The sequence below is a fragment of the Ictidomys tridecemlineatus genome, chromosome 11 (genome assembly GCF_052094955.1).
Source record: "Ictidomys tridecemlineatus isolate mIctTri1 chromosome 11, mIctTri1.hap1, whole genome shotgun sequence".
Lineage (NCBI taxonomy): Eukaryota > Metazoa > Chordata > Mammalia > Rodentia > Sciuridae > Ictidomys > Ictidomys tridecemlineatus.
In genome coordinates, this window is record NC_135487.1 from 77,053,790 (window position 1) to 77,067,568 (window position 13,779).

Below are 13,779 nucleotides of genomic sequence, written 5' to 3' on the forward strand. Positions count from 1 at the left end.
TACCTCCACTAGGCCAGACTTCTGCCTCTCCTCACATATCTGTCTTTTGCATATCCCTGGGTTCTGTACTACATTTCCCTTCTTCCTTTGCCTGGCAGACTCCTATTCTTTCATTCCTAACACAACTAACTATGGGAAAGACAGTTGTCCCCCAGGTAGCTTTAGATGTTCCTTTTCCATGCCTCTTTGCACCTTGTCCTATAAGTTCCCTGAAGGCGACTTGTTGATTTTCCTCCTTACTTTATTCAGCAGTGGTGATTATTCTTTTGTTTACCTCTCATCTGTCTCTCTTGCAAGACTCTAAGCTTCATGTAGAAAGAAACTGTGTCTGTGTGTTCAGCTCACAGTAATTACTCAAAAAATATGATAAATAAGTGAATGCTCTTATTGGAGCAAAAAACAAATTTATTATAATTGTTTTCATACCTGTAGTCTGTGAAATGGTATGTTTCTTAAGGACAAGAATCTTACTTTTTTAAAAAATAAATTTTACTTTTATTTTTTATTTGTAAATGACTTGTAATTCTCATTCAAGGGTTGAAGACCACAAGCCACAAGCCTTGGCTTTTTATCTGCCAGTGCGGTTCTGTTGAATGATGGCAGCAGCACCAGTTGAGCTTGCAGCAAAGCTGAGAAGCAGCTTTGTTTATGTATATGAGGTGCTAAGAATCAAACCCAGTGCCTCATACATTCTAGGCAAGCCCACTGAGTTACAAGCCCAGCCCAGGATTTAAAATTTTTATTTTTGTATTGCTTAAGTTTCGTATCCATCGCATTTTTCTGTAGCAGCTCAGGAGAAATTTGTGATCATAAATCCCATATGCTAGGAAGTGGAATAAAGTTTGCCTTAGAGACTATGATACACTCATCTATGTCAGATTAAAGAAGTGTTCAGCAACACGTCTACTTTTAAGTTGCTTTTAAAGAAAAGGAGTAAATAAATTTTAGTATTTCATCTTTAAGTCAAATTCCCTTATGTTGATTATAAAGAGATATAGTGAAGAAGTAGTAATGACTTCCTGGAAATTCATAATTATTCAATTTTAATAGTTCAAGAGAATAATTAAATTATTGCCCAGGGCCTCACTAATTTTCTGGGGCTGGCTTTGAATTTGGGATCCTCCTGGCTTAGCCTCCCGAGCTGCTAGGATTGCAGACATGCACCAGGTAGTTCTGACTCTGATATGGAACACTTAGGTCTTTTTTTCACCTTTAAGATAACAAAAGTAATAGCTACTTACTTACATGAAGTACAGGGTATAGCCTCCCTGCTATCTGCCCTACTCTTTACCCAAGAGCAATCACTGTGAAAAATGGGGTGTAGATTGTTTCAGAAGCACCAGGCTCTTAACTTTATTATGCCTTTCTCCTGGTTGACAGTTCCACAGACCTGCACATTTTGACCACAGTTAGTAACCATATTAACTTCCATGCTAGGGTCTGTAGAATACCCTGGTCCAGATGGTGTTCTTTCTTTCTCCAAAGACTATCTGCTCATTCCAGGAATATAAAATCAGCACTCTCTTCTTCCATTCCAGAAATTGTAACAACATCCTACAAATGGGATAGCCTACAAACTGCAGAAGTTTGTTTCTTATGGTTCTAGAGGCTAGGAAGTCCCAAAGTATGGTTCTGGCAGTTTTGGTGTCTGGTGAAGGCCTGTTTTCTGGTTCTTTCTAGGTCTTATTGTGGTAGAAGAGGCAAGCTGGCTTTCTGGGGTCTCTTTTACTAGGATACTAATCCCAGTCCTGACCTCATTGCCTCCCAAAAGCCCAACCTCCTAATACCATCATCTTGGGGATGAGAATTCAACACAGGAATTTGGGGAGCACATTCAGACCACAGCAAGGCTTCTGCTGCCTTTTCAGAGAGGAATCTAAGAGTTATCTAAGAGTCCTGAAAAATCAAAGACATTGCTATGGTTTGGATCTGGAATGTCCCCCAAAGATTTGAGTACTTGAAGGATTGGTCTCCAAAGTTGCAGTGTACAGAGGTGGGTTTTTAAGAAAATTATTGGGTCATGAAGGCTTTAATTTTATGGTGGATTAATCCATCATTGCTCATGGACTATTGGGAGGTGGAGGAAACTATAGGAAGGAGGATAGGTCACTGTGGATGTGACCTGCAAAGATTTTTCTTGCAGCTGGCCCACTCTCTCTTTCTCTCTGCTCCCAGTTACCATAAACTGGGTAGGCCCTTCCACCATGATGTTCTGCCTCACTTCAGGCCCAAAGCAATGAGCCAGCCAGTCCTGCACTGAAACCTCTAAAACTGTGCTTTAAAATAAATCTTTCCTTCTCTAAGTTGTTCCTGTCAGGTATTTTGGTCACAGCGATGAAAAACAGACCACTGACATGAAACATAAGCAAGACCACAAGAATAAAGTTCTCATCTGTCTATTCCATAAATATTGCTCAGCACTGAATGCCAAGGCTCTATCACTGTGAGAGATGGATGCCTGTTTACCCAATTCTGCTAAAGGTGATAATGCCTGGCTAAAAACTCTATTTCCCAGACTCCCTTGTGTACAGGTGGGCATGGGGCACAATTCTGATTAGTACACTGTCACAGGATGGTGTGTTAAAGGTGTGCCCTTGCCTTCGCCCTGCCTGGAACATGGGATGGACTAGGAGAGGTGCAGCAGATAGTGTGAGAGCTCCAGGTGCCTGAAGGAAATGCAGAGGAGCCTGGTTCCTGAGGAAGTCTCTGGAGCTTCCATGTCACTCCTGGGTTACCCACCACAGGACTGTGCTTGGAAATGGAAACAAAATTCATTTTTTCCAGTATTTTGTTTGAGCCGATTACACTTTTGAACTGATGTGATCACACATTTGACAAATACAAATTCAGTGTCTGCTATGTGCAGGTGTTGGGGACATAGTGATGAACAAAACAAAAGCCTCTCTTCATGGAGCTTCACTTCAAGAACGTTGCTCATGTACCCTCAGCCTTCCCACCACTGGGATCACACTACCAATATGCTCTTGCTTCTCAAATGGGAAAGAGTCTTTTTCTAATCCCTTATCCCTCTGTAGCCACACTCTTCCTCCTCTACCTGTTCTTTCTATATCCCTTGTAAGCATAAGCCATACTTGGTGACTTCACTTCCTTAGCAACACTTCTCTATCCTTACCTTCACCATTCTACCAAGAGGCTTTAACAGAACCCCCAATTTCCGCCTGGGGTTTAAGTCCACTGAATATTTTTGCTTCTTTTTTTGGTACTGGCAAATGAACCCAGGGTACTTTACACTGGGTAACATCTCCAATCCTTTTTATTTTTGAGACAGGGTCTTGCTAAATTGCTGAGGCTGGCCACAAACTTGCTATCTTCCTGCCTCACCTGCCCTATTTTTGCTTTTAGTCTGTTGATGCCTCTGCTTTTCTTGACACTTTTGATCACATTGCCATCTGCGACACTGTTTTTGACTGCTTTTTTTGCTCCTCCTTGGCCTTTCCTATGAACTCCTCTGCCTTCATCTTCCCACTATGAGCCGAGTTCCCTGAGGACCTGCAACCCTCACACTGCACTATCTCCCTACTTAAGAATGAGTAGTCTTATTCCCTTTATTATTGAATCTGCCATCTTTTTATTGACAACTTCTAAACCTGCTCCTCCAGCCCAGACTTCTCCCCATAGCCTTGGCCTTATGTATCCACCGCCTGCTGGTCTTTAGGATCCAACACATCCCATACTGATCACATTGTCTTTCCCAAACCAGTTTTCAATCCTGCTGGCACTAATTTCTTCCCAGAAGGCAGCACTGATTCTTCGCCATCCCATCCCATTGCCCAAACCTCTAGCTTGGGAATCTAGGAGGTGGTGCTGGGTCTGAGTATGGGGCAGATGAGCCCTCAGATTGCAAAGAGGGGAGCCAAGGGACATGTGAACGACTGTGCTTGGAGGAAGTTGGACTCAATGACCACAGTCCAAAGAAGTTCTGCAGAGAAAAAAAAAAAAAAGGTCCTATGTGGGAGACCAACCTCGCACGTGATGGAGTTAACTCCCCTGCTGGGAGATGTGGCATCAGGCACCCATGCTGCTAGACTGCCCCACTCTTCTAGGGTTCAAGTGACTCTGTCTTCGTGCCCGGGCATGTCTTCCTACAGCCCCATGGGTGGAGCGATGCTCACCTGTTCCTTTGTAATATTGCCCCTTGCCCTGTTTAGGATAGAATGTTCCATGGAAGTGCCTTGTGTGTGTACCCTTCTCTTACTGTGCCCTTGGGTTGGCCTACCTAGATGTCAGTCAACCTGCTGACAGTGGACATCAGAAGATAGAATCAGCCCCCTGAAACTTGACCCCTTGCCTCATTTGAATAGCTTCTCCTCAATAAAAGGGGTCAATGTACTTTCTCTCTCTCTTTCTGTGGACCCTTAAGGTCAGAGGAGCCCTCACAGTGACCCCAAAGAAAGTCTCTTGTGTGGTTATTTTGTGAAGCCCAGTTAGCCCAGTTTACCTGGAGTGACCCCTGAGCCTTTTAGTCGCGAACAGAAACCCGGCAGTCCTAAAGGATTGGAGGGCCAGGAGGGGCCAGGAATCCAGAGGCAGAAAAATAAAGGAATCATCACACTCATGTGTCCAAGCAGGTTGAACATTAAATCAGTCACAAGTTCCTGCTCTTTCAGTTACTCCCTCTTCTTTCGGAGTTTGTTGTCTGCCCTTCTCACTTGACTGTGAGCTAGAGACTGTTCATGACTATGTTTGCCTGTGTGTATGTCTTTAACCCATCCTCTCTTTCACTGGGAGGGAACACCCTGAGTGCAAGGCCATGGGCACAATATAAGCTTAAAATTCTGTCCTACAACCAAGTCAGCATATTGGAAAGCACCAATGTCTCTATCAATTCACATCTCTTTTTATGTACATATTTGCATAAACACACAGTTTTTTAAGGCTCCAAATATTGTTTTTGAAATTATATGGCATCCTATAACTCATTTAGTGAGTGAATCTGTTATGATTTCTCAGCAGTCATTATAAATACTTGGGAATGTGTGTAAAGTGAGAAAACCTGAACTATAAACTGAATTTTAAATTTCACATTTAATGAGTACCAAATTTAACAATAAAGTTAACTAACATTACCTTTCTTAAACAATGTATTGTTCCCTGAAGCAAAGGAGGACAATAAAATACCATGTCCCTGGATGCTCCATTTTTCTTTCCCCAAATCTAGCCAAAATAAGGGAACAATGAGATCAAGTGTGGGATGGGAAGTCCAGATACATATTATCTTGGAGGACATGGGCTTTCTCTAGGCACACTGGGAACTAGAGCAAGTTAGTGTTATCTGTAGAAGTTACTTTCTGCACGTACAACAAGACAGTTGCTCCCTGTGATGCTGTTCCTATAAGCAAACTAAGCAAGCTAATGCTGGTGATGTCACTGATTCTGCCACTCAAGATATAAACCCCTTTCAGAGTGGGGACAGGCATGGAACTGAGGGCATTTTGGAAAGAATACATGTCACTCAACCAGTCACGGTGGAGAGAACACTGTGAGTAGACATTGCTTGGCTATACACTGTGAGGGAATAGAAGCTGTCCACCTTTTGCCACCGAATTCTTCTTGGTGCAGTCACTGATCTCATTAGCTTAACCTAATAAACCACACTCTCCTATATTGTCTCTGGGTACTTTTTTTGGCTTTCCCACAACTTACCACAAATGGACTGTGAATGAGATAAACATGCAATTTAATATTTATTAAATTTACTTCTAAAGCTTTTTCTTTGTATTTTGGAGCCAATTTTTCTTTTAATTTCAAGTCTCAAACATTTTTTATAAGTTTATGCAAAGCTTATGGCCATAAGGCACTATACCTAATACTTTAGGTACCAAGGGATTAAACAGCCACCCCCACCCATCCTCACTCCACCTCAACTGGCAAGAATCAACTTATCTGAAACCACTTCTCCTCATCCAGAAGGCATTCCCTCATCACCCTCTGCTTCCTGCCTCCTTCCCCATGGATAAAGTGCTCCTCCTAGCTGCTCCTATAATTAATTCTTACCACATTTATTTATCACTTTTATATCAGTTTGCTATTATTTTTTAATGTATCTATCTTCCAGCTAAACTGTAGGCTCAGTAAGTGTAGGAATGGATTTATTTTGTTTTCATCTTCAGAGCATGTACACAGTAAGTCCTCAATGAATATGTGTTGTATTCATGAATAAATAAACAATGATCTAGTAGAAAAGAGACAGAATCTATTGAGATGAGAGCTTCCATGAGAAGTATCTCTACTAGGTGTGATGGTGTCTTTCAGGGAGGCAGCAGGTGGTTGCGTCTAAGGACACGAAGGTGACATTTGAGCTGAGATAAACTGATAATTGTGAGGTGAGGGCAGTGTCTGTGGACTGAAGGGGAAAGCCAGGAACTCTAGGTGGAGAGAAAAATGTGAAGAGAGCCAACAATAGAGTGAGACTAGAGAGAGCCAGATAAGAAAAAGTCCAGGAATTAGGGGGAGAGTGGATGGGGGAGGGGGCACAGCTCAAGATGCATTTTTGTGTCTAGTTAACACTTCCCTTTTTTTTTTTTTTTTTTTTTTTGGTACCAGGGATTGAACCCAGGGGCACTTAAATTCTGGGCCACATCCCAGCCTTTTTTATTTTTATTTTTAAAAATATGAAATAGTCTCACTAGACTGCTTGCAGCCTTGATACGTTGCTGAGGCTGTCTTTGAACCTGTGATCTTCTTGCCTCAGCCTCCTAAGCCCCTGGGATTACAGGCATGTTCTATCACACACAGCTAATGCTTTCTTTTTTGACCTTATCAATTGTTTAATAATATTCAATAATCAAATATTTACTAAGCTCTAGTTATGTGCCTGGAACACTGGCTGCAATTGTCTTCCCAGTTCACTTCAGTGGAGATGATAAATAAAGAGAGTTTCATACTCACTCTTCATTTGAGATACCACTTACATCTCGGAAGGGTATCAAACCCCAAGAGCCTTCTACTTGTACTTGTTTACCAGTGTTCTGGCTGGGATTGCTACATATTATAAAATAACTTTCCCAGAGCTCTTTTAATTCCTTCCATCATTATCTATTTAAATTTATAAGAATTGCTCCTGCCAAAAGAGTAAAAAAAAAAAAAAAAAAAAAAAAACCCAGAAGAGACTGCAAGTTCATTTAAATGACAATGTGGAAACATTTCTGGATAAAAGGCCATAGACCAAAATGGCAAATATCATCACCCCCCTACACAACTTCCTACACCAACAAGTTCTGTGAATTTTCCAAATAACAATCTTTCCTTGTCCCCACTGAGCTCAGTACTGCCAACCCAAGGTCAAGGTCTTATTAGATCTCTTATGGAAGATGGGATATACAAATAGGGCTGTGGAAGTCATAGTGTCCATCAACTGCAGTTGGTTTGAACAGTCCCTGAGCCTTGATCTTGTATGAAGAAATTGATACGAGGCCCTCAAAGGTAGCAAGAAGATTTTTGTCTCCATGAAGCCTCTGTTTTGGTTCTTCAGAAACTAAAAAATGCCTCTTCTTTGGGGTTGTGTAATATTTTTTATATATGCAGAATAAATCATATAAGCTCCTAAAAAGTCTTGGCATTTGCTGATGCTTTGGATCAGATGCAACACAATCAGCAATAGAAAGAACATCTTAGGAGTTGATTTTTTTTTGTTTGATTTACTTTCTCTGATTCAAAGATAATCTAAAAGCAGTATTAATTTTTAAGTTGAGGATATACCTAATACAAAGGTAATTAGGTAGCCTCAAGTTAAAAGTGTCTGTATATGATGACATAGTTTCTGGAGGGTTTTAGAGCTGGGGATGGGTGGTTGTCTTGAAAACACCCAGACAAGAGGTAAAGAGCAGACAGCTGAAGACAGAGTGCTGGGCTGCTGGGTTAAGCTCTGGGCTGCTACTGGAGGAAGGAAGTTGTTGCTGGGCAACTCAGAGAATGTGGCTCTGAAGCATGTTTGTTGCAACCTGACAGTTGTTAAGCATCAGATGAAAAGAGAGGAAGCTGCCTTAGTAGAGAGGGGGCAACCAGAAGGGGTGCCCTGAGTGCTAGAAATGCATCATGAGTGGAGAATTCTGACTCAGTCACTGGGAGGGGTGGGGGGACATGCCCAAACTGTCTCTACTGGGGGAGGTCACTGAGACATACTGTCTCCCCACTCTGAACCAGAGGGTGGGCTCTGGGGAATGTGAATAGACAAGTGATGGGACTCTTTTGGCTCAACAAGAAACTAGGCCTTTTTCTCTCACAGGGACTTCTGTCTTGGTATCTGTGGCTGATGAAAGCAAAACTGAGCTTGGAATCTAGAGTCAGTTTAAGGCCACTCCATGAGAGAGACCACCCCCTAGTCTGAGAGGATCACAGAAAGGAGCCAAGGGGCCCCCAGGAAAGTGGGCACATTCTTGCTTTGATAAGAACAAAATGGTTTTGGTTTCAAAGTATTTTTCCATCTCTTCCCTAATGTGAATCTCGTACATGTGTAGAGCAGGTCTTATGTCTCAATTTTACAAATGGGGGATGGAATCCCCTTTGAATGACAGCAAGTTAGCTTCAGCTCAGAGCCAGAAAACAGTCTCCAGGCCACTGGCAAATGTTGATGTGCCCCAGTGGGCTGCCCAGCACTCTGATCTCACTAAGGGTCCCATGCTCAGGGGGGATGCTGACGACTTTATAAAGAGAATTAAGGAAGACTCTATAGCTATATTGAGACCTTTTAGGAAAATATACATATTAATAGTAGGTACTAAAGATTTTTTTGAGAGAGAGAGAGAGAGAGAGAGAGAGAGAGAGAGAGAGAGTGAGTGTGTGTGTGTGTGTTTTTGCGCTACTGCTTGAGCCACATCCCCAGCCCGGTAGTAAAGAAATTTTAATGCAGAAGCTCCTAACCTGGAGTTGGCTTCAGTGGCCTCTGTGTGTCCTGTGGGAACTTAACATTCCCTAAGAAAAGGGTCTAGCACTGGTGTCAGAGTATCTTTTTCTATAAATTTATAAAGTATTATACTTATATAGATGAATGATAGGGCTAAGAAAGGCTCAATATCTTGCCCACAATCACAGAAGTCAAACCAGGCCTTCTTCTTTCTTTTTTTTGGGGGGAGGGGTACCAGAGATTGAACTCAGGGGCACTCAACCACTGAGCCACATCCCCAGACTTTCTTGTATTTTACTTAGAGACAGGGTCTAAGTTGCTTAGTGCCTCACTAAATTGCTGAGGCTGCCTTTGAACTCACAATCCTCCTACCTCAGCCTCCTGAGCTGCTGTGTGCTGCCACCATGCCCACCTCCTTTTTTTGGTACCACAGATTGAACCCAGGAATACTTAACCACTGAGCCATATCCCCAACCATGACAGGATCTTGTTAAGTTGCTTAGAGCCTTACTATGTTGCTAAGGCTGGCTTTGAACTGGTGATCCTCCTGTCTCAGTCTCCTGAGTCGCTGAGATTACAGGTGTGCAACACCAAACCTGGCTTCTTTCTTAACCACATTGCTACAGCTGTTGGGGAGCACTCAGCCCACATTTGGAATAAACACACACCTAATGCTGAAGCTCCTATGACTCCTGGATCACTAGGCCAATGTTCTAAAAATCATATTGGTCAAGATTTCTTGGGCTTCTGGAACTTGGAGCTTCCTCCAGGCTTGTTCTGAACACTGGGTTCACACCTCCACCAGTGTCAATTTATGTTGGTGTGCCCCAGTGGGCTGCTCAGCACCCTGATCTCACTAAGGGTCCCATGTTCAGAGGGGATGCTGAGTCCCAGATGCTGCCTGTCCCAGGAATCACCCTTCCCTTACCACATGGAAGAGCTTGAAGAAGTCCACATTGGCATACAAAGTGTCTTCTATCCACTGTAGGGTCCCCTGGGAGAGGGAACACAGGGCGTCACGCACAGCCCATGCCCCATGACGCTGGCCAAAGATGATGAAGCGCTCTAGGAGTACTTCATTGCAGGCGATGTCCTTCAGCACCAGGTCTGGAACTCCATGAGCAAACTGCAGGGGAGAGAGGCAACACTGAACTCTCCTGGTGGTAGGAAATCACTGCTCCCCCCACTCAAAGATGCCCACATTCTAATCCAAGGGACCAGTGAATATATTATATTGTAATACAAATGGAATTAATATTGCCAATGGATTAAGTTTGCTAATTAGCTGCCTAACTAGATCAGCAGGTTATTTTGATTTATCTGGTTGAGTCCAATATAATCCTTGAAACATGGAAGGAGATAGAAGAAACAGTGTCAGAAGAATGTGAGATAGGCTTGGTGGGCCACTGCTGGCCTTGCAGATTGAGGGGGACCACAAGCCAAGGAACATGGACAGTGTTTAGATGCTGGAAAAGGTAAGAAATTAGATTTTCCTTTAGATCCCCGGTAAAGGATGTAGACCTCCTGGTACCTTGACTCTCATATTTCTCTTCTCTAGAATCATAAGAAAATATTTTGGTGTTGTTTTAAACCACTAAATTTGTGGTGCTTTGTTTCAGCAGCAATAGAAAATCCAGACATTCCCCCCAAGCCTCACTTTATTAGAGAAAGTTTTAAAATGTAAGAGATCCCCTTCTTTGCACATGATGCCAAGGTGCCATATAGACCTCCCCCGAGGAGTCATGAGAAGACACTTGTGGTGGTTCTCACTAAATCTATCACAGAAAAATACCAGATGCCCAGAGAAATTTGAATTTTGGGTGAATAATAAGTAATTTTAGTATATAAGTGTGTCCCAAATAGGGTCTAAATGGAATGTAATTATGTTTGAGTTCTTTTTTTTTTAATCATTTATTTGATTTAACTGGTTATCCATTTTTGGATCCGTGACCCCCAAGGCCTGTGTATCTCACCACCCCTTCCATGGACAGTGACTCCTGAAACATCATGCCCATGTTGGCCTCCAGAGGCTAAAGAGCCAAGAGAAGGGCATCAACCATGGTCAGAGGCCTTGGCCACCCAGCACAGTGCCTGGCCTCCTGGATCCACTGCAGCGAACAAGACCTTGAGGATCATGAACGAATAAGACTGTCTGGGCATTGCGGTCTCCTCATGCCTTCCAGTTACATGGTTCTCTGGCAGAGCAGGTCTAGCTTTGCCACCTGCTGCGTAGGGACCGTCAGACCCCACCTGGAAAAGCCTGGTCCCTACACAAAGTGCAAATCACTGCTGATGGTGGATCAGCTCTGTACTCCCTCACCTAGTGACAGGCTGCGTGTGCCCACAGAGCCTTCCTGCTTTGCCCACAACCACTTCTCTCATCTCTAATTCCAGAGGCTAAAACATTCCAAGATGGAGGGTATCAATCAACTCATTTTGTCCAAGCCTCTCATATTCCCAAGGAGGAAGTGATGGAAGACGAATCAAGTGACTTGAGAAACTCACAAAGCCAACCAGAGAGAAAACTGGGACACCATGAAGGTCCCACTCATTGGTCACTCTCTCTCAATGCCCACTCACTGGCTTCTTACTGTGCAGCCACCAGAAGAGTGAATGGGATGAATAAGTCCAATTCCTGCCTCTTAGAGGCTCTCCAACTAGCTATACAGGCAACTATACAGGCATCTAAATAGCAGAAATGCCAGATTAAACACAGTTAAACCAGCACACAGAGGAGGGATAGTTAAGTAGAGCTAGGAAAGGCTGTCAGTGCTTATTAAATCTTCACTGTATCAGGTATTGTCAAAAGCCATACCTGGGTTGCAAGTGGGTGACCACACATGGAAGCCTAGTGGATAGAAACATCTGGTATCTGGGAATGACCAGTGGATATTTCCTCTGGTCAACTGCTCAGGGACATTGTGAATTTCTACCGGGCTCTGCCATGGTCCACACTGCACCTGAGATGGGTGTGATGTGAGAAGATGGCAATCAACCTGCTGACTGCAAAACACCAGAAAGCAAGACTTGGTCCTTGAAACCTTATCCCTGGCTTTGATATACCCCCTTAATAAACCACCTGAGCCATCTTTTCTATGTCTAGTTTCAGCACTCATGTGGACTAGATCTATCAGGAGCTTCAATTTTGTAAATATATTTTGGCCATTTGTGTTTTGTTATTCACTAATTATTTGAGACTTTTAAGTTTTAGAGTGGCTTACATCCTCCTGGGCAGGAAGAAGAATCTCCCAAAGAGACACTGGCTGTGGCCCCGTAATGATGATGCTCAACATGGACCTAACCCAGGAATGAATTCAATGTAAGCAGAGACTTGGTTAAATGGGGTCTGATCCCCTGCAGATTCAGAAGATAGAAATTAAGTTAAGCAACACCCACTTCAAAGAAATTGATGGTACACTGCAATCTAGAGCAGGGAGGTGGGAAAGTTCATTTTGATACCCTGATAGAAAACCGAAGCAAATCGCTTGCAGAAAAGGTCTATCTACTCAAAATCCTTTTTAAAACAGAAATGGGGTTGGGGGAGAGACGCATTTTCTACTGCTTTCTGTAGTACTCTAACAATTTAAACTGAGCGGGCAAATTCCCCGCAGCACCTCCCACTGCATCCTTACAGACCGCTAAGATAGAGCAATCTAACTTAAAGGCATAACCCAGTTGAACTCTAATCACGCAAATTTAGAATGCTGGGACCGACAGAAGGCTCTAACCGCGGATTCCAGCAAGGTCTGTAACCTACATGAGGTGGGCCAGCAGTGTCTCTTGTCTCTTTGGTACCTGCAAAAAGGATGGCAACTCTAACTAACTTGGGTACCAAACACAACCTACTTTGATTTATCCTGACCGGTGATTAGTCCATTGCTAGCTAAAGCCCACCTTTGGGTTGGAAATTATTTGCTGTGTGGACCTGTACACACACAGGAAGAAATCTATCCACAGCTGCAGGGACAGCTACTGCTCCCTGCCAACAACGTCTGCCTTCTGTCTGGGCTGGGCTGCTAACCCAAAGAGGAGACAAAATGCCGCCGCCGCCCACCAGTAGTGCTGAGGTTTGCAGCAAGGAGTCAGCAAAAGGCAGGGAGATCCAACCTAAAAAGCCTCGGAGTGTGCCGCAGAGGGGATACAGTCGGGAGGCGCAGGCAGACAAGCTGATGGAACGAAACAAAACAGGGCAAATCGAGCGCTGGCCGCGGAAGCTAGACGCATAACAGCGGCGGCAGCAACGGCATTGATCTGGAGGATGCTGAGGGTGGCCAGAGACACGGGCGCTTGCCCCTTCGTTGGCCGGGACAGCAATGGCGGCTCACCGGGCCCATGAAAAAGGCAGTCATAGCTCAGATAGCTTCCAGCCTGACAAAAGCTGCCGGTATTTTAACTTCAGATAGGCAAACATGGGAGGCACTCGAGGGGTGGGGACCCCAGAGCTTCAGGCAGAATTTCAGGTAATAAGGAAAACACGGGAAAATAGCTCTGGCCACGCGACCTCAGAATCATGGCACACCCCTTCAAGCCCCGCCTCCCGGCCTCTTCTGGCTTCCTCTTGGTTCCTCCCGCCCACCCCTAGGGCGGGACTTCCGCCCGCCCTCTAGCGTTGCGGAACCTTTATCTCACAGCATTGCTGTTTCTCACAAGCAAACACCCAGCTAGAAGTTTTTCTTTCGTTGACGAGGGATTTTCTTTACAGACAAAAAGCAAGCCAATGAACTCCTGCGTCTTTAATAGTGGCCTTGTTCTTAATTCTTTCCGGATGCTGAGTTGAATAAACTAATTTCTAATCCCATTAACCAGGTTTCTCCAAGAAACTTGATTTCCCATTCTCTCTACAGCTGTGCTTCTAAGGAAGAGTTGCAAAAAATTATTACGTTTTTCTCACACATTATTTTTTGTTTTCTCACACA

General features: G+C 43.8%; 1 protein-coding gene across 5 annotated transcripts in view; it reads right to left on the bottom strand.

The window, feature by feature from the left end:
• LOC101965641 (retinal-specific phospholipid-transporting ATPase ABCA4) overlaps positions 1–13,779 on the bottom strand; it is a 129,588-nt gene that overhangs the window by 99,370 nt on the left and 16,439 nt on the right. For all 5 annotated transcript variants that reach the window (XM_078026767.1, XM_078026768.1, XM_078026769.1 and 2 more), the window contains exon 6: positions 9,792–9,989. In XM_078026767.1, coding sequence (XP_077882893.1) covers positions 9,792–9,989 — 198 coding nt within the window. The remainder of the gene's footprint in view (positions 1–9,791; positions 9,990–13,779) is intronic.